The 21,393-nt window shown below is 37.4% G+C and overlaps 1 protein-coding gene across 1 annotated transcript; it reads left to right on the forward strand.

Annotated features, from left to right (window-relative positions):
* Window positions 1-18,241: 18,241 nt before the first annotated feature.
* On the forward strand, window positions 18,242-19,402 carry CABS1 (calcium binding protein, spermatid associated 1). The gene has a single exon (XM_068974795.1). It carries the CDS (start codon window positions 18,242-18,244, stop codon window positions 19,400-19,402), a length of 1,161 nt encoding a protein of 386 aa, XP_068830896.1.
* The last annotated feature ends 1,991 nt before the right edge of the window (window positions 19,403-21,393 follow it).

Below are 21,393 nucleotides of genomic sequence, written 5' to 3' on the forward strand. Positions count from 1 at the left end.
GTCTTGCTAAACAAATCATCATTGTATTTTTAGTATTCTATTTTCTATTTATAAAATTTCCTTATTTTAAAATTAATCATATACACAATGAAGGAAAGATAATAGAAGTTATAATACATATAGCATGGGATTTTGAAGAGCTTCTCTGTACTTTGTAATACTATAAGAGCTTAGTTACTGAAAGTTTGCCTTAGAATTCCTGGATTAATATATACAGAGGGTGCATAACCTTAACATATTAGCTGTTCCTTTCACACTGACATTGTCTATTTCTAAATTGATTAAATGAATAAAGAGAAGAGACCTTGAGAATGTTGCTTTATTTGAACAATTTAATGTCATGACAATTGATTTCAGGTTTTCAGTAAAATATAATCTGCAAGGGAAACCTCACAAGAATATTTTACTTCTTTCTCTATAGTATAATGGGAATCAGGAAATAAACACTCAGACAAATCACCATCTGTACGCCAGTCTGCCTTTGTCCTCATCAGACAATCACTCAGCGAGTCAATTCTCATCCATTCTAAGAACAAAAGAAAATTCTCCACCTACATACAATCCAAATAGCTACTCTAAGTCTACTAATAGCGGAGCAAGGCTCACTGGATCTCTTTCAAAGAGAAACCACTCAGAGACTCTTCAAACTAGTGTATCTAACCTTTCCCCATTTGGGAATGACTTACCAAGTAATGCTGCTTATGTCAACAATACTGTAGACAACTCTACTCTGGCAAAGGCCCCAAAGAACATTGTTTCACCTTCACCTGCTGCTACGCAGGACACTTCTGCTATCAGGACCACACTTTCCAGACTTTCACCCACCTCCAAAATAACACACAACAGGATGACTGTTTCTGAAGAAAATAGCATCTCAGTATCTGTATCCACGACCACTCCCCAGTGTAAGTCCAATTCCACCGTTGCTCCCTACTTGCATGCCAAAGCAATTCAGAGCCTAGAGCCTTTCTTCCCAACCACTGGCAAGTCTAAACTGTTCTTTGTCCCTAATCCTGCTGCCTACGTCCAAAATGCTAAGAATGAGTTCAGTGCCTCTGCAGATGAGAGTACCACTGTTGTGTCAAATGCAAACAACTTCCACATGGAAGAAGCAAGACCAGACAGTATACACTTTGTTGGTACCACAATCCTTATGAAAGAAGGCAATACAGCAAATATTTATGCCACAGGCATTTTAGAAGATTACATACCTTTGCGTGATGTTGCTGACATGAAGGACAAAAACATAATTATAATTGATACTAGCTACCCGGAAAGATATGACAAAACTCTGAGCAACTATCCTAAAATTCCACAGAAAGACGATTCTATTGTAATTGATGCCACAGACATGAAGAATCAGGGTACATCTACAGTTAATGCTCAAACACCTAGCATTTTGTCTGCAAATGATGGCAATGACTTTGAATCTATTCCAATTCTGAGTAAGTACGACAATGCTGATACCAAACCCATCACAACTGACACAGACATTGATGAAACCGTTTCCAATATCAATCCCATTAATACTAAAAATTCTTTTCTTAATTATAGAATATATAAGAAAATCAATAATGATATTAGTAATCCGAATGATACCAAAACAATGTTAGATGAAGCTAAAAATACCATGCATTTTGAGGGGGACTTAACTGCCTCCAACATAAATGGTATCACTTCTACAAAGCATTATGCTAATGATATTCCAATGGAACCAAAGACCAACACCAACATGAGTTTTAAAATAACTTGGCCTTTAAAGGAAGGTATGACAGAAGGCATCCACCCTGTTCAGATGGAAAACATCACAACGCCTATCGATAATAATGTGAAAACAATTGAATCTAATGTAGACAATTCAAGAATTAAGTATCATTCTAATATTCTTGCTGATGTAAATCTCCAAACTGATAGAAACAATTTTAAGTCTGTGAGCACTGATGGAATTGAGAATGTTATTATTATGCTCCAAAGAATTGAAAATCTGGACCAAGATGATGGAGGTGTAAAGGAAGTCATCTTTCATCCAGACACTTTCACAACAGATATTAGAAGAAAAGGTTTCTCATTCAACCCTGATATACATTATGCCCAAACAGCAGGAAACAAAATCATCCTCCCTTCTGGCATCACTGATATGTTCAACCCCCTAGTCAAATATAAAATAAAGCTTTTTACAGTGGACAGCACAAACTTCATCAACAGAGGTAACCCAAGAACTCCCATCACAATTCCTGCAAATGACACCAAAGCCAAGACAGATATTGAAAGATCTACTGTGTTTAAAACAGCCAATTTCCAGAGCAATATTCGTCTTGTGGTCTCTATCACTCATCCTGGCACTGTTGGGTCCACTTATTTTAGTGAAAACAGTGTAGCTGACATGACCTCAGATTCAAAGGTCAACATCACTCTTTCAGATCAATCTACTGACTCTGTGGATGAAAGCATTCATCTCTCTACTAATAACAACCAAGCTGGTGGTGCTGCAGTTCCCAACCTTGAAACAGACTTTCCTATGTACAAAGGATACACTCTTCTGTCAGTAGCTGAGTCATCTACTCCAATGCCCAATGCCCAAAATAATCAAGCTCAGAACTCCCTGCTAATTTATAATGATCTTTTGACTAGTCCTTGGATATCAGATCCTGTGGCTGAAAATCCTCATCTCACTAATGATACCATGACACAAAAATGGCAAGTCAATAAATTATCAATAGATCCTTTGAATATTCCACTGGAAGTTGATTTCAGTTCTCCAAACAATGCATACAACGTCACTGCTCATGCAAGTAAAGGGACCACAAATATGATTAACAGCTCTGAACTGATGATTAATAAGGCCACCACAGCAGAAGGAAGGCCCACTGTAGCCATGACCTCCCTGCCTGCAAAGACAGCTGGTGTTCTTACACCAAGAAAAAGATTTAGAAGTTTGATAGACAAGGAAATAGCTAATGAAGAAGAATCAGCTCCCGATGTGGAAGTAACGTCTATAGTGGAAGAAGATGCTGGTTTTCAGATAAAAAATCTTCCACCTGCACATAATTCTAAGTACTTTGAATCAGGAGACAGGGGCTTTGAAAGGAATGGATTTGTGTCTGTTGATACCACAAAGTTTCTTTCCCCATTAAGTAGTAGTATGCCTATTACTGAAGTAGCAATAAGTGACAGAGACGTTACTTCTCCTAGAGGAGAAAATTATGTTCTATATGTCATAAAACCTGAAAATGACAGAATGCATTTTCAGACACTGGCCACCAAAACAATAGCTAACCGTCTGCGTAAAAGTGCAGTTGTGAAACAGAATGTGGAAGCAGCCGATGGCACTGAATTCCTTCTACCTAGCAATTCTATCCCCCAAATTGGAAGAATGGATAAACCCATACTCCATAATTCATACTATGATGTAACCAGTGATAATCCACTTATTATCACCAAAGAGAACCCAAATGTTGTTCAGAGCATCATGAAACATGAACTATCACTCTCCACATTGGATAATGCAGACATTGTTGATTACATTGATGGCTATCAAGCCCCTGCTGCCATCACTTCAAGCAATGCCAAGAGACTTGCCAATAAAGGCAAAATGGCTGGGACTCAAACTATTAATATTCCTCTTGGCATTAGTACCGTATCTGATGATATTTCCTATGTGAATAAAAACACTAAAGTTATAACAGACTTGGCTTCAATAGCTGCCACCTCACCAACAAAGAAAGCCATTCTTACCATGAGTGAAGTTAACGCTCTTAATAATAAGCCTAGTAAACTGAGAGATGACTTAACCATTTCCAGAATAGATCCCAACGTGTCTGGAGATGATGTCATTCTGTTAATAGCTGATCCCTCTACTGTTACCAAGTCTGTTGCCCACTTCAATCATCCTCAAACGACAAACCCTTCAAAAAAGATCTCTTTGGCGGATATTATAATACCTAAAACTTTTCATAACTTTACTTCAGCAGCTTTGACTGCTGCTGAAGGAAGTGTTGACACCAAGTTTTACATCTCAAGATATGAACCTGAAAACTCTTTCAGGGAAGATTTAACACTGAACTATGAAGCAGATCCTCCAAAAGACATACACATCCCAGTAGAGGAAGAAAACACACTGAAAGAAGGCAATGTGAGGGATCGTATTTATGTTATACCTATTTCAGCTGATAATGTTCCTACAGGCAACAAGCTGGCAGATAAACGTTATTCTAATTCTGATGTGTATAGCTCCATCAGATTCAAAGGAACAACCCAAACCACAACTGACCAACTTGAATTTGAGAATCCTGCATCAACCTACATGACTGAAGTCTCCAAACCTCCACTTGAAGAATTTACTTCCAGGTCTCAAGGAAAAGTGGTTGTAGCAAATAGTAATAGTGGAGATGACAATGGTGAATTCTTTGGTGGTGATATTCTTTTTCCATTGATGAAAGAAAATGTCCCAAAAGGATATACTTTTCCCCCTGAAAGAAGATCTACAGTTATACCACCAAATTTTAGGATTCCAATGAAAGGTAATATAGCCCCTGCTCCAGAAAGCAGTGTCTTATTAAGAAAAGGAGCTTCTAGAAAACATTTTACACCCTATACTGATGTTCAAACTGATCCAGGAACAGAAAAAGACAAAATTGCTATAGGTAGCATAACCAATGCTCATACAGGCATTGTTCCTATGACCTTCTCCACTACTGTCTCCTCTGAAAATATGAATGTGGGGAATTATTATCAAGTGTCTGGAATAAGAACTCCTCTACCACTGGAATATCCAAATACACTGAGAGGTGATGAGTCCATTATTCTTTGGCATGGGACTACTGTGGCAAAGGAAAATGATCTAAACGCTATGGACTTGATCATCACTGAATCTGATAAAAGTGATTCAGAATATATTTCAAATAAGCATGCCTCGGAACTAGAGAAGGGAGAAAATCACCTTAGTACAAAACCTAGTGAATACACACGTGGACCAAGTGGATTTGTATATCAAACACCATCCTGTAAAGGTGAGGTCTCAAAGAGTCTTCTATATAGAATAATTTACCCTGAGTTTGACAGTGAAGACAAATACCAAGCCACCATTCTTAAAGAAGGAAATACTGACTTTGATTCTCTTGCCACTTCTTTCAAAGATTACACCCAAAATTTTAACACTCAGCATCTGAAAACCATAGTGCCCTCCATAATTGAGGCAGGCAAGACATTTTCCCCTGTGTTTCTAAAAAGATCAGCTGCAGAAAAGGGCACTTGGCCTGAAGATAATGATGTCATCATTCTCCCTCAAGTTTCTGGTTTGGGAAATACAGAAAGCAAAGATTTCTTACTACCACACACAGAAACAACTGTTACCATGGGAGAGAAGAGAACATTTGACACTCTCCCCATTGATCATGCTGCAGTCATCACGTCCATAAAAAGTCAAAGTCATTTCTACAGGAAAGGCATTTCATCCAATGTTAGTAACACAGCTGCTCCAGAGTTGGCAGACACAAGCACATCAGGAAACTCTAAAATCAATGAATATAAAATGAACTTAGCTGAAGTAAAGCCTTCAGAGGATCACAGTAATCCCTTGGCTAAAGGTACTGCCTCCCAAGCTGAGAACGTCTCTGGTGGTGAAATCAGTAGGAGTACAATCAAAACTGACTCAATAGCATCTATTAATCACATTAATGTCACCAAAATGCCAACAAATGCTACCACCATTTCACCTACTGTCTCTACCTTTGACTCTAAGGAAAGCAGTGAAAATGGTGACTCCATCATGCCTGAGGTAGATGGTGTTCTATCCATAAAATTAAATTCACTATTAACCCCCAATTGGAAAAGATCTAGAACTGCAGTTGCCCTTAGTAAAAATGATGATTCTTTTTCAAATAAAACTGTGACAGTAGAGTTATCAGAGCCATTGGGTGAACACTCTCTTATCAAGAACCCGAACTGGAAGATTACCAAGGTACAAAGTGAATTTCATCCCCTCTCCGTGGTCTCCTCTGTTCCTCTTGAAGATCCCACTGCCTTTTCAGAGAATTCTATCAATGTTGTCGCGGACATACTTACCACTGAAAATGAGGTCCTTAATAGTAAAACTGATTCCATGGAAAAAGAAACTAGCGCTTCAGGAACAGAGACTAATGCATCTTTCAGTAAAGATAAAGCTATTGTAGAGGATGAGTCCCTTATTTCTGAAGCCAAAATTCCAGTGAATTTAAGAGAGGAAAATTCAGCAAATGTTAATCCATTCCTTCTTAAGCTGGGTGTTTCTTCTGCTAAACAGAGAGTGCCTGGAACTTTCAAAGAAACTAACCCTGTTTCCACAATAAGAACAATACAGCTGGAAAAGGCCAGGGCTAGCGGCTCATCTTCTCTTGATAATGATAACTTAGAGAGGTCTATCACAACCTCCTATAGCCAGTTACATCATCTACCCCAGAAACCAACTATTCCTCTTACTGCTGCTTTTGTTGCTGATTTTATCAAAATCAATAATTCTGAACTTGATCCTGCACCCATTATCAGAGGGAGTGACCTAAAAATAACTGATGAGTCTAGTACATCTAATGATATAATTGTCCTAACTGACAAAAAAGTCATTTCACCTGACAACATTATCTTTGCTTATGACAACAGGAACATTATAAATGGGAAACGATATTTAAATTCTGCAGAAAAAGATAGTACAACTCAATATGAAGTAATTCCTGTTAGAAAGGACTTTTCAACAGAGTCAGATGTGGTTTTTCTGGCAGAAGAAGATCATCTAGACAATAAGAATCTAATGACCATGAGGCTTGATGACAATGATTGTAACTATTTATCAGAGGAAAATTCCTTTTATATTGGAGAAGAAAACAGTCCCACAACAAAAATACCTGCCCTCATCCAAAGGCTCTATAAATTTGGATCTCATGCTCCTTCCCCCATACATGTCACTGAGAGTCTATCAAACGAAAATTCTGTAGAACTCAGAGCTAAAAAATATCAACTGTTGACCTCCAGAAAAGGAAACCCTGACTCTGACAAAGTTGGCTCCTTTCTCAAAGATTATCCCATCAATTTCAAAAGTAAGTTACCCAGAACCATGACTCACTCCCTAACAGATGGAAATAGAATTTTTTCTCCAGAATCTCCAGATGACTTATCTCTGGAAAAAGGCATCCCGAGTGAAAATGACATCATTATCAATCTTCCAGAAGACAAATGGACTGAGCCTATCAATACTCCAGATGCAGAATCAGTGGAAATTGTGGAAGAAAGCAGGGCCTTCTCAGATGTAGTCTCTGATCCCACCAGGAGCACAAATCCAATAATGAGCAAAGACTGGCTTCACAAGAGACACACAGTCCCACACACTGTGCTGTATGACCAGAGGGTACCCAGTATGTCACTCAAGTTGAAATATAATCAAGACACAGCTTTCAAGGCAGAGAGTTACCATTCACAGGATGCCACTGCTCCTTCAGTTAGTGTCAACCCTGATACTGAACTTTCCTTTGTTGCTGAAAATTCTGAGAATAAAAAAAACAGGGTTTCAGCCTATTTTTCACCTATGAAGACACCTCCCACTATGGCTGATACCACTGCTATTTCCCTTGAGAATAGTTATGAAGGAGGTGAGTCTACACAACCTAATGAAAATAACATTAGATCTAAAGAATTCCCAACTCTACAAACACCAGAAAGTGTCATTCTCATGCCTCAAGTCCTAACTGAGGATTCTGCTCTAATAAGTGATGGGTCTTTGACAGACTCTTCAAAGACAGTATCATTAGTACCAGAGAGAGTGACTAAATACCTTGATCTCATTCATGGAACTGATATTTCAGAAAGTCAGGTCATTAAAATCCAAACAGATCTTCAGCCCCATTCCTTGGACTCAATTATTCCCTCTGCTGATTTAGTAACTTTTACCAGGAATTCCATAGATGGTGGGCCTGATTTGCCATCCACTGTGGAGAGAAAGACTGTTAACACTTCTAAAATTAAGACAGATGTGCAACCTTCAGATACAACAATGAAAGTCCTTTCACCTACACAAATAAGTTCTTTCCCTTCTGAAATAAGGAAAATGGCCACACTCTCTGTTGAGGAAGACACCAACGCTAAATTTGATTTAAGTCACATTACAAACGCAACAGTTCTCATTCCAACTTTGGAGAAAACACTTCTCTCAGCCCCCGAGCCCAGTACTCTCTCCAAGAGCAATAGTAACAAGGAGGAGGAACTCATTGTTTCCAAAGCAGGCAATTTCATCTTAGGAGATTCAAGAACATTGAGAGAGAACCCTTTCATTGATAGATTTAATATTTCTGCTAGACTTCAAGCTCCTCCCAGTTTAAAAAGAATACTTTCAGCTGATTCCACCTTGTCTCATGAAAAGACTTTAAAGCCTAAGAAGAAAAGTTCTGCTCTGTCTGATGAAGACGCAGGTCCTATAGGTTTGTTTCATAATGTTCCCACTGGATCCTATGAGCAACGGTGGAAATCAACTCTTTTTCCTTTTGATTTTACAACTGCTATGAGTTCATCAAGATATTCTGAACTTGATCCAGTTTTCAAAATGAAAAAAGATGCTACAACAAAGACTAATAATAATATTCCATTTCAGGAAAGAAATTCTCCATCTAACAAAGACATCATTTATCCTAGTACCAATACTTCAACAAAAGACATGTTAAACATTATTTTTACTAACAGATCTGTGCAAAGAAATTTTGTAGGGAAAGATATAAACACTGAAAATGAAGTAGCTGTTATGACAGAAAACATCTCATACATTACTTCAGAGAGTGAAAATGTTCCAGATGATGAGGATGTAATAAGTACTGTGTTTGATGCCACAGTTTTTGAGGATGTTATAAAGAAATATGTCCTTGAACCACAGGAGGAGAATAACAATCCAGTTACTAAAGAAGCTACTGTCATTTATGACCCCAAAATAGTTGGGTCTCACCCACTCTACTCCAGTGCTGATGCATACAAACATTTATTTCAAGGAGCCCCAACAGAAACAAACACTAAGGAAATGATGCAAAATTTGATATCTAGAGAGGAACACTTCAGTTCTGGCCTGGATAATATTCTCAATTCCACTGACAATTTGAATTATAAAGTTTCCAGATCTACGACTTACCCACCAACTCACACAAGTGAGAATCTTCACAAGTTTCTAGGTAAAATACCTCTAAAAGGAGGCACTTTAAAAGAAGATGACACCAGCATTATCTTCCCTGAAGACAAAAGGATGGACTATACCCTTGCTTCAAATCCAGAAATAACAGTAAATATGGTGAATGGAAGGAAGTTCCTAGATGGACCCATTGATTCCTTGGTGATCACCTCTCCACTGGAAAATAAGAATCAATTCTACAGTGAAGTCATTCCATCTGCTACTTATAACACTGATTCCCAAGGTAAAGCAGAAAATATTCTATTACCCAATGTTAAAGAAAAAACTAATATGGCAGAGATGCCACACTCTTGGGAAAGTATTTTTCCTTCAGCTGATTTCAGTGTCATCACTGATGGCAAACTTTCTTTTATCAATGAAGAGATCAAAATTTTAAACAGTGAGGCATCAGTCTCTTCCTCACCTACAAATACAGGCCACACTGTGGATGATGCCTCTACTCTCTCCATTGAAAATACTGATGACAGAGGTGATTCCATGTCTCCAGAGGAAAATATTAGGTCTAAAGAATTCCTAACTCTACAAATTCCAGAAAATCCCATATTCATTTCTAATGCCTCAACTAAAAATCTTGAAACCTTTGACCCAGTGATAAATAACCCTTTGGCTACTTCAGCTGCATGGTCAAATATGTTTGAGACAATGGTGGAATACCCTAATTCTGCTAATGATGGTAGTGATCCCATTACTAATGAAACTGATTTGAAGCCCTCCTCCTTGACCTCCACTAAGCTTCTCATTGGTTCCACTGCTTTTGCAGACAATCCTACATACATTGAGTCTGATTCACTTCCCTCAGTAAACAGAGGAACTATCGACATTTCTAAAATTAAAACAGATGAAATATATTCTGAACCTCATAGAACAATCATGAAAGCTTTTTATCCTATAAAAGTCTCTCAAAATAGAGTCTATGAAGAAGGAAAACTAGCTAATTTTCCTGATCAAGAAGATCCAGCTACTAAATTTAATGCAGATCTCGTTACAAATGCAATTGTTCTCAGTCCAACTGGAGAGAAAATCCTTTCCTCAGTAACTGGGTCTAATTCTCTGCCCGAGAGTGACAACAATATGGAAGAGGAAGTCAATATTTCTGAAATGGGCGATTTTCTTCTAAGCGATGCAAATACACTGAAAGAGAATTCTTTCACTGTTAAATTTGATGTTACTTCTGCTAAACCTCAAGCACACTCCAGTGTAAACGGAATCTCTTTAGTTGGCTCCACATTAACTCTTCCAGAAGCATCTAAGTCTAATGATCCAAGTTCTTCTACTAAAGTCGCTATTGGAGAAGGGACCATTGTAAACTCTCCCACTGGAAAAGACAGGTTATCGTCATGGAAACCAACTCCTCTTCCTTCTGATTTCACAATATTCAGTAGTTCTTCTAAGTATTACAAAGTTGCTCCAGTTGTCAAAATGAAAAAAGGCATCATAACAAAGACTAATAATAATATTCCATCTGGAGAAAGCAATACCCTTTCTGTTAAAGCCAATATTTCCCCCACTACCATTATTTCAACAAAAGGCACTAAAAACATTATTGATAACAATAAATTTGGAGAACAGACTTTTATGGAGAAAGACACAGCCTTCATGGAAGAAGCTTCTTTTACAGAAAACATTTCAGAAGAGACACATGATAACTTTTTGGCAGGTCAAGATATTCTAAATAGTAATGATATAGTAACTATTATACCTGTTGACAATGCTCGTGAATATGCTACAAATAACTACATCCTTGAACTAGTGAAGGAAGGAAATGGTCCCCTTATAGGAAAGGGCACATATACTAATGACTTCAGTGTATCTGAGTCTTATGCACCCTCTGCCAGCACAGCAGTCTCTGAATATTTCTAAGAATATCCAATTGATATCAAAACTGATAGGAAACACCAAAACTTGGTCCCCAGAGAGGACATTCATAATTCTGACAATGATCCTACTGCTCTCAAAAGTTCTATTGTCCATTTTAATGCAAAGTCTCCCAGGTCCATGGTTTATTCTCCAACTGACTCAAATTGGACCTCCTCACCTGAGTTTCCAGTTGAAACAGCTATAAAATATAGTTCTCCAGCTAGAGATAACACCATTATCAGTCTCCCTAAAGGCAAAATAATGGAGTACCCATTTGTTCCAGGCCCAGAAAGCATGACAAGAATGGAAAAGGACAGAATAATCACAACTGACTCTATAGATCCTGCTGTGATCAGCAAGCCTGTAGAATATAAAGACCAATTCAATAGGAAAGGTGTCTCATCTGTTTTGTATAATATTGTTGTCCCAGATGGTGCAAAACCCTCTATATCAGGCAGATTCAATGCAAATAGACATAACTCAAACTTGGAAGATATGCCCCATTCACAGAACATTATTCCTTTAGCTGAGTTCAATGCCACTCCTGATGATGATCTTCCCTTCATCAATAAAAATACTGAGTATGCAAACAAAGCTTCAACCTTTTCCTCAACTCTAAATAAGGCATCTGGCACTGTGGCTGACTGCATTGTTCTTTCCAGTGAAGATAGTTATGAAGGAGGTGATTTCACATTACCTGGAGAAGATAAAGTTGAGTCTAGAAGACTCTCATCTCTATTAACATCTGCCATGTTCACTCCTACTTCCTTAACTGAAAATCCTGAAATTTCTGGCCTAATGACAGATAACTCCTTGGCTGAATCTTTACTAACTAGGTTGGAAATGTTAAAGAGATCAACTGAATATGGTGATGCCATTAATGAAAGTGATGTTCCAGAGGGGCAGGCCATAATCATGCAAGCAGACATTCATCCCCATCCATTGGCCTCAAATGTTCTTCTAACTGAATCACCCACTTTTTCATATATTCCCACTAATGGTGAAATTGACTCATTTTTCTCTCTGGATAGAGATACTCCTGACAATTATAAGACTAAGACAGACGCACTATATTCCAAGTCTCAAAGAACTATGATGAAAGGCTTCTCCCCCAGAGGAGACTCTCAAAATATTGTCCATGAGAGAAGGAAAATAACTAATCTTTTTGATCAAGAAGATCCAGCTGCTAAATCTGAATTAAGTCACTTTAGAAATACAACAGTTCTCATCCCAGCTGTGGGGAAAATCCTTCCATCTGGAATCAAGCCCAATCCTCTCTCCAAGAGCAACAAGAATAGGGAAGATCTTTTCACTGTTAAATTTGATGCTACATCCTTCAGACCTCAAACACAGTCTAATTTTAAAAAGATATTTTTAGCCGATTCTATATTAACTCTCCCAGAAGCATCTAGGCCTGCCTTTCCTAATAAATTCACTGACACCGGAGGAGCCATCACAAACTCTCCACTTGAAATAGATGCCCTACGATACAGGTCAACTTTTCCTCCCCCTTATTTCACAACATTCCTGGAAAATTCCAAATATTCTGAACTTGTTCCTGTTACTACTGTGGGAGAATATACCAACAAAAAGACAGATTATCACCTTCCATTTGATGAGACAATTATTCCGTCCAAAGAAGTTATCATTTTCCCTAATACTATTACCTCTGAGGAGGAGATGGCAAGCACTTTTAAAGAGAATATATTTGAGCCCAAAGATTTTATATAGAGAGAAACAACTGCTGAATATGAAATCATCTGTTTTACAGAAGATATTTCAGAAATGGTTGAGGACATTTTTTTTCTACAGGAAAAATCACTCCAGCAAATGAGAACTATATAACTAGTATATCTGATGGCAGTGGTTCTGAATACATCTCAGGCAACTATGCCTTTGAATTAGAGGACAGAGCAAGTAATTCTCTTATAAAAACAAGGTTAGCCATGTATACCCCAAAGACACATGTGTCTCGTGTACCACACACCACAGTTGCTGCTTTAGACGGTCTATCTAAAGCAACATCCTCGGAGTTCAAAGCTGGAGAAAATTATTAAGCTACAATTCCTAGACAGGAAAACAAGAACTTTGATCCCATTGTTCTCAAAGATTCTAATGCAAGTGTCAATACCAACAAACCCATGATTCAAGTAAAACTTTTCCTTCTAGTTTTTCTGACAAATCATCTGTGAAAAGAAGCACCACAAATGGTATTGATGGCACTGTAATTCTCTCTGAAGGCTTTGACTTGGGAGATAAAATAATTGATTACTCCCTTTTTCTAGACACAAAACCCATAACTGGCAGCAGAACATTCACAACTGTTACTAACCCTGCTTTAAAAAACAGTGATGATTAACATATCACCTACCATTTATAAGGTAGCTACACCCAGGAGAGGAGACACCACCACATCCAGGAAACCTGATTTTACTGAAGGTGGAACAGGTACAGTTGCAGTGCCTGATTCAAGGTTTAATAATTTCCCTTTAGCTCAGCATTCAACGTGGATGAAGACACAGAAAGTACAATCCACACAGCTCTTAGTTTCTTTTATCCTTTGAAAAAGCTGTCCACCAATATGCCAAATATCCCTACCTCTACTGCAAACAAAAATACCATTGGCCATTATAGCCTTCCATCATCAAATAGTGCCATGTCTCTAAGACTTTCATCTATGGGATTACCTCAAACTCTCATCCTAACTTCTAATGTTCCTACTAAAGAAACTATAGCCCCCAGACTTACAAAAGATACAAACTTGTGTCACCCAATAGTGCCAATATCAGAGACATTGAAGCCTGTGCCTAAAGACTCCACTTACTTTAACGAAGGCATTGTGTCAGAAGGGCATAGTATTAAAGGTCAAATGATCCCAAAGTCTGTACATTTCTTCTATGCTATTCTCCAAGCTGATGCCACTGGTTCTTCAGACAATATGGTAGATGTCAAGACAAAGACATCTGCTACCATCGTCACTAAGAACAAAAGTTTTGATATTGTTGCTTCTGGTGATCAAAATTCAGAACGCAAAGAAATATAGCCATCAAGTTTTCTACTCTTTTGCCTAACGAATACAGTAAAGCAAATTCCTGTTCCATTAGGGAGATAACTAAAGCTTCTTCAGTGAAAGATGTAACTACTGAATTTGAAGAAAATCACCTTACAGGTGCAAATAAAAGAGGAAATAATCCAGCTATTCAGGTGGGAACAAACTTTCTAAAAGATGCATATCTGAGGCATTACCTTGTGAATAAAAATGTCATCACTGATACTAAACTAGTCAATAAGGATTATTATAGTGCCCCTGGAGCAGCTTATTCAAGCTTTCATATACCCAAGAATTCGCTTCTAGAGGGATCTGTTCCTCAGGAAACCCATTTCATGGCTGAGAACTCATACTTTCCCACAGAAGTAATTATCACTATTCCTAATGATGAAGAATCTTTATCTAACATAGATATATAATTTCCACGGTAAAAGGAAATTCTCAGTTGGAATTTAATGTAGCCAATCTCAAGGCAACAGATACTGAATTTCAAACCTAAGGAAGAAGAAATACTACACAAGAATCTATTGTTGAGATAGAAAAAAATATTACCTAAATTTGAAGGAATTTCTACTGTACCACAATCTAACGAGGAGGCTAAAATAGATACTTTAAGACTGACATTCTTCAGTCACAGATAGAAACAATTAACCCAGTGTATATCCATGAAGCACCTACAAGCAACAAAGCAGATATGAGGGTCGTGACTGCCCCTGCTGTACATACTGTCTTCTCAGGAAAGAGAGAAATAGTGATCCCACAGACCAACACGTCCTTCAGTTACAATTTCCCTACTCAAGTACCCAACCTTCCAATCACTGGAAGGAAAGAGAAAAAAGTAGACCCTGATACAATCAAATCTCAAAATGCAACTGCTCCTCTCAGTTCTATCACTGTTTCTGAAGGTGGGAATTCTTTTGTTAATAAAGATTTTATGACCACAACAGCTACATTCTGATTATAATCCTGTCAATTAAGGTTAAGAACTCTATTTTTGCCAATAAATTTGCAAAATCTAAAGATACATAGACTCTTTCTAAATGGGAATTCTGCCTCAGTTGATTCTTTTAAAACTTCACATGACTTTTCTTCTGATAAATAGCAAGATATTCTCAATACATAGAAAGTCTCAATGCTGGACATCCCTATGGCATCGGCCTTTTCAAAGTCTGAGGATTCTTCTAGTCATGTATTCTTGAAAATCATAGATGTGGCAAATGACCTTCCTGAAGACTTACTGCAAAATCTATCCCTTTGGTTAGCAATTCCTACTTTTTCACTGAAAAGAAAAATAGGCTTCAAGAAAATGCTATCTAAAAGGATGCATAATCACCAAGCCAAACACCAGGAGGAAATGAAACATAAAAAAATGTTACCCAAGAAAACTTGCTGCAGCTGCCAAAATAAGGAAAATATGTACCCCAGGAGACATGTGAGTAGATATAAATTTGAAATTTTTCTGGGAAAAGACAAAATGTTCTCATTAGTGTGATATATGTTAAAACAATGGAAGAAACTACTATTCAGATAAAATGAAACTTACAGAATCTGGTCCTCTGTTCTTATGTCAGATAATATGCTTGTTAAGAATGATCCATTGGTCAAATAAATCATGTTCCTTGTAGCAGATGACTCCAGTTCCATTCTCAAGATTGCTAAAATTCCAATAGTCCCACCAGGATTTTCTCCATGTGCTTCCTATTTTTTGATGGATGACACACACTCTCAATCTGAAGTGTCCTTTTTGAGATCAACAATATAAAATATACATATAATAATAAAATTATTCTCCATAGACAGAAAAGCCTCTTTATGCTACAATCAACGTGATTCCACCTTACTCTGGGAGAGTAGATGTGATCATGGAAGTAATCTCTGAAATTAAAGACTATTTGACTATTTTTATTTGTAAAGCTGTTATCATTTCACCTGACATTTCTAACCAAGGAATAAATGCTTATAAGAATGAATATTTTGCTCCTTATTTTTTACTCTATTCAACATAACAAATACCAAATACTCTAAGATAACTTTTAACAGTTATACACCTAACACTTACATTTTTTCCCTTTTTGTACACATACATACAAAAAATTCCCCCAAAAAACCACCAAGTCTTCTGTTTATAACATGCTTTATCTTGAATCAAGCTTCACAAATACCAAATTATGAGAAAGAAAAAAAGTAGAGGTTAAAAACCTCCCATTAAATTAGCCAACCCAGAGAATGGTTTTACCCTCATATTTCTTTTAATGCTGCTGGAACTGACTTTATTTCTATTTAGAATTTTTTTTTAAATGTGCCTACAACTAACCAGAGACTTCCTTCTTTGTCCTTGATCCTGAAAGCATTCCCTATGTCAATAAAGACATTGGAGCCCTCAATAGCAATGGTAGCATCTTGAAGCAAAAACATTTCTGGGAAGCTGTCCATATATTTGAAGTGAAAATTGTCCATCTTAAAACCTATCTGATATTTCCACAGAAAGTAGTGATATATTTGTCCCAGACCAATCAACTAAGAGAAAACACTGTAAACATTGAGGTTGAGTTCATGCATGCTTAGTCACTTAGTCATGCCCAACTCTGTGACCCCATGGACTATAGCCTGCTAGGCATCTCTTTCCATGGGATTTCCCAGGCAAGAATACTGGAGTGGGTAGCCATTCCCTCCTCTGGAGGATTTGATTCCTGATTCAGGGATCAAACTTGCATCTCCTGCAATACAGGTAGATTCTTTACCATTGAGCCACCAGGGAAGCCCAAACTTTGAGGCTGAGTCCATATTTAATGAAGAATAAGCATTTGTCTTTGAGATGGAAACTACTGGTCGGGATGATGCCACTACCTTTTTTCAGATTTAGTTCTGCCTGAGTCTGAAAGTTCTCTTTCTTTTAAGAGCATTAAGAAAAACTTAACACCAGAGTACAATCCCTTTTCACCTAATTAGCTAAAGCTTAAGGATGATAACAAAGTAATGATGACTAACATAATTTTTTTTTAAAAAGATACACCTTCTGAAATTGAGGATATAATTATTAAGGCTGAAGAGTTATTCACACCCTGATCTTGTTTCTGGGTGAATTTTGATGTATAACATCAACTCTCTGCAAGAAAAGTCTTTGTGTGTTTGGGGTTGAAATAACACTGTCTATAAAAAACCATTCCTAAATAATTTGACCTACAAGATCTGACAATCTCACTATTATTCAAGTTAATTCAATAAAATCAACTACAATGAAGAAGAAAACTAGCAAGACCCTAATAGACCAATAACTTATTTTTATTATCCCTACTAAAAAGTGAGAATTCCTGCTCTAAAGAAAAGAATTAACTGAAATCTCTACTACCTAATTAGCTTCTGCAGCTACATTCACTGCCAAAAATGTCATTAATGTGTTTTAGATATTTAAATACTATGAATCTGAAGAGAAGATGCTTTATTTCCAAAAGACACTGTTACTTACTTGAGAAACAGGTAACCTGAAGCCGATGCTGACAATCCATGGCCCCTGGAATTTCCCTCATTGACACTAAACCCATTAAGTACATGGCAGACTCTGCTATATCTGTTTCAAGTGGCACGAGACACATATTGGAAGGTACAGCACTTATAAAGAGACATGGTAAATCTCAAGTTCCCCACCATTATATTATTTGGCTTTTAATGTTGATTTCATAAACAGAGAGGGCTCTATTATCTTTTCATTTAAGTCTACTGACAAGTGTCCAGTCATGTCCAACTCTGTAACCCCATGGACTGTAGCCTGCCAGGTTCCTCTGTCCATGGGATTTTTCCAAACTAGAATACTGGAGTGGGTTGCCATTTCCTTCTCCAGGAGAGCTTCCCAGCCCAAGTATCAAACCCAGGTCTCTTTTGTCTGCTGCACTGGCAGGCAGATTCTTTACCACTAGTTCCACCTAGGAAGTTTTTTCATTTAATGTCAGTACTCATAACTCAGTGCCCAATCAGAGCACAGAAACAACCTCCAAGGAGATCCAGGGCCACTGGCCCTGTGGTTGATGCAACAATCACCATGATGACAAATGCTTCAATCACTATGATGAACACCACTCTCCTGCCTAAGGACACCACTGCACCCAGGGAAAGACCTTTGAGTGTGCACGGTGCCACTTTGTCCCATGGCTGAAGATGGTTTGCCAAAAATTTATTCTCATCCTCCAGCAGAAAGCACTAAGACAACTGAGGCAACCATCTTCTTTGGGGCTGACAACACTATTCCTAAATCAGAAACAACTATTACATCAGAAGGAGACCACGTTACTTCAGTAAATGACTATATGCTAGAAAATGATTTTGCAACAACTACAGGCAACAAGCTTATACCACCAAAGGAAAGACTAAAATCAGAAGATGATGTTGAATCCCACCTGGAGAAAGAATTTGCCACTCTGATGGACATTAAAAACCCAATGGCTAATGAGTCTATCACTGAAAACTTCTTGCCAGTGAAAACTGGTAATATCTCATCAACAGATGCCATTTCCTTAATCGATTTTTCCACTGACATAGCAAAAGAAGATATTCTCTTGGCTACCATTGACCCAGGGGATAAAGACGTGTCACTAACATCTGAAGTCTCTGGCGCACCAAAGGAAAGCACAGCTGGCATTGCTGACACCCCGATCCTTCCAACTATAATGGGTAAATCTGATGTAAGCAATTATAGTTCCTCAGTTAAGTTCAAAGTCGCTGCTGATGGGAATGCCCATATTACTGATTCCTCTGTCCCTGAGGCTGAAATCACTCCAGCTACTGAAAGAAATCTCACTACTATTCCAGATATGGTTGCCCTTGCAGAAGAGAAAATAACAGAAATTGACTTAATTCTTCCAGAAAATGACCCCAATGTTGTGCCTAAACTAACTGATTCTGATGAAGAAAAGTTCATCACTGTGTTTGAACTCACTACTACTGCTAAAAGAGACAAAGATAACCCAGAAGATATTTTGCTAACTGATGAAGAGTCTACAGATGGAGTCAGTGTTTGGATGGAGAGGGATATGGCAAATGAAGAAGAGAGTCATTCTGTTTTGCTTACTGCTGTAGAATCCAGATATGACTTCGTCATCCCTGCATCAGTAGCTATGAACCTCACAGAAGATTCGCTTACAGAAGAAGATCTGCCTGAAAATAATAGAATGGAATCTGTAACTAAGAATACTGACAAATTGTCAGGAACTACTGATCTAGATGCATTCAACCATAAAGAAGACAATTTCACAACTGAAACGGGTATCTTTAAACTACTGAAAGAAGAACCAGATGAGTTCCTGATTTGAAAGCAACAACAACAGAAATGCCACAAAGTATTTTAAAATTAGGCAGCTCGTTTTAACATCTAAGAAGTTTGTCCAGCAAGCAATAAATCTTAATAAATGAAAGAATGTGAGCATTTAAGGCAAGTACAAAACTTAGAAAATGCATGGGTTTAAGAATAGTGGTCATGCAGCAGAATATATTTTGGGAAACTTTAAAAAGTCAGCAATGCAAGAGTTCCCCTACTATCACAAAGTTTACTTGAGTTATCCAATAATTACTTATTTTAATATAACTTCTTTAATCCCAGCCTTCAGGGATATTAAGAGAGAGCAATAAAGCAAGCTCACTCCCCACTGTGTCTAATCATATACATCATTTTAGTTAATCTTCAATAGCATATTTTAATGTGAGTTAGAGACAAAGAGAATCAAATTAATAACATATCTCAAAAACAATTGTAGTATTAAAAGACCTTAAATGCTTATTCTAAACAGATATCTTTTTAGTATGCAACCAATGATTCTCTACTGAAAAATATATTTGAAACCCACACTCATAGATAAAATAAGGCTATTTAGTAATTGTTTAGCACCCCTATGTAAGAAATATAAGAAATAGTACAGGGTTCCTGGGGCATGCTGGATGCAAACTAAGGCAAAATGATATTTTACAAATGTGTGCATTTGTCAAAAACATATTGTATGTAAACATATGAATTAATTTAATTTTTTCCTTAAAATCTCTTTCCTGAATTTTTGCTAATTTTTTTCAGGTCTTAAGCATTGATACTGCACTCTTCTTATGCTTTGGGTTAGCAATTCAAGGACATACATCTTCATTCTTTTTTGACACCAACTGTTAAAATGGGCCTGTTTTCACTTTGCTGAATTCTCTTCAATAAATCTTTTTGACAGCAACTGATTTACTGTGTGTAAGTGTGATTGATATTCTAGACCAGAATTCTCAAATTAGAGATATGAGTGAAAAAAATGAAAATTCATTGTTTAAAGAATAACATAGCTCTGGGTATCAAGTAGAATTATCCTATAAAGACTCATAATTTTATTATATTTTATAAATAAAAACAAAGCCAAAGCACTAGTTGAAAGTTAAAAGGTCCCTATATGGGAGGTGGGTGAAGAGGGATAGGAATTTAAACCACTAGATAGACTATAGACTTTGTTGTTTAGTTGCTAAGTCAGATCTCCTTTGTGACCCCATGGACTCTAGCCTATCAGGCTCCTTTGTCTATGGGGCTTTCCAGGCAAGAATACTAGAGAGGGTTGCCAGTTCCTTCTCCAGGGACTCTTCCAGACCTAGGGATTAAACCCATGTCTCCTGCATTGACAGGAGGATTCTTTACTGCTGAGCCACCAAGGAAGCCCAGACTAGAATAATGTTAAGTTACTGCCTAACTACAGATTGTGTTGGATATATAAGCAAATATAATAAGAGACTACAGCTTTGAGGTTTTAATCACTTTATTCTCATATCAACCTTAGTACTGAACTAGGAAGCAAGCTGAAAAGCATCATTATTTTAAAACTCCAACTACAGTTTCTTCCAGGAACTTTGCTTACGAAGGAGGATCTTTCCTTGCTTCTTCCTAGTTGGTTGCTAGCAATCATTTACATTCTTTGGCTTATAGACAGTCACTATAATCTCTGCCTCCTTCATCACACAATGCTCTCTTTGTGTGTCTCTGTGTCTGGATTACCCCTTCTTATATGGACACAAGTTATTGTATTAGGCCCCTCAATGCTGCGTGACCTCATCATGGTTACATCTGCAAAGATCTCAAGTTTGAATAAGGTCACCTTCCCAGGTTGTGGGAGTTAGAACTCCATCATACTTGGGAGTGGGAGGAAAGACACAATTCAATACATAACACCTGTTGATATAATGTTTATCTTCCCTGCCAGTTTATATGTTGGATAATTAAGATGATTACATAATACATCATCAATAACAGAACACTTCTGAGACTGAAAAAAAGCATTATTAATAATGA

This window comes from Capricornis sumatraensis, chromosome 7, assembly GCF_032405125.1.
Source record: "Capricornis sumatraensis isolate serow.1 chromosome 7, serow.2, whole genome shotgun sequence".
NCBI lineage: Eukaryota > Metazoa > Chordata > Mammalia > Artiodactyla > Bovidae > Capricornis > Capricornis sumatraensis.

Coding starts and splice junctions, on each gene's coding strand:
- CABS1 (XM_068974795.1), top strand. CDS start 18,242: ATGGCTGAAGATGGTTTGCCAAAAATTTATTCTCATCCTCCAGCAGAA.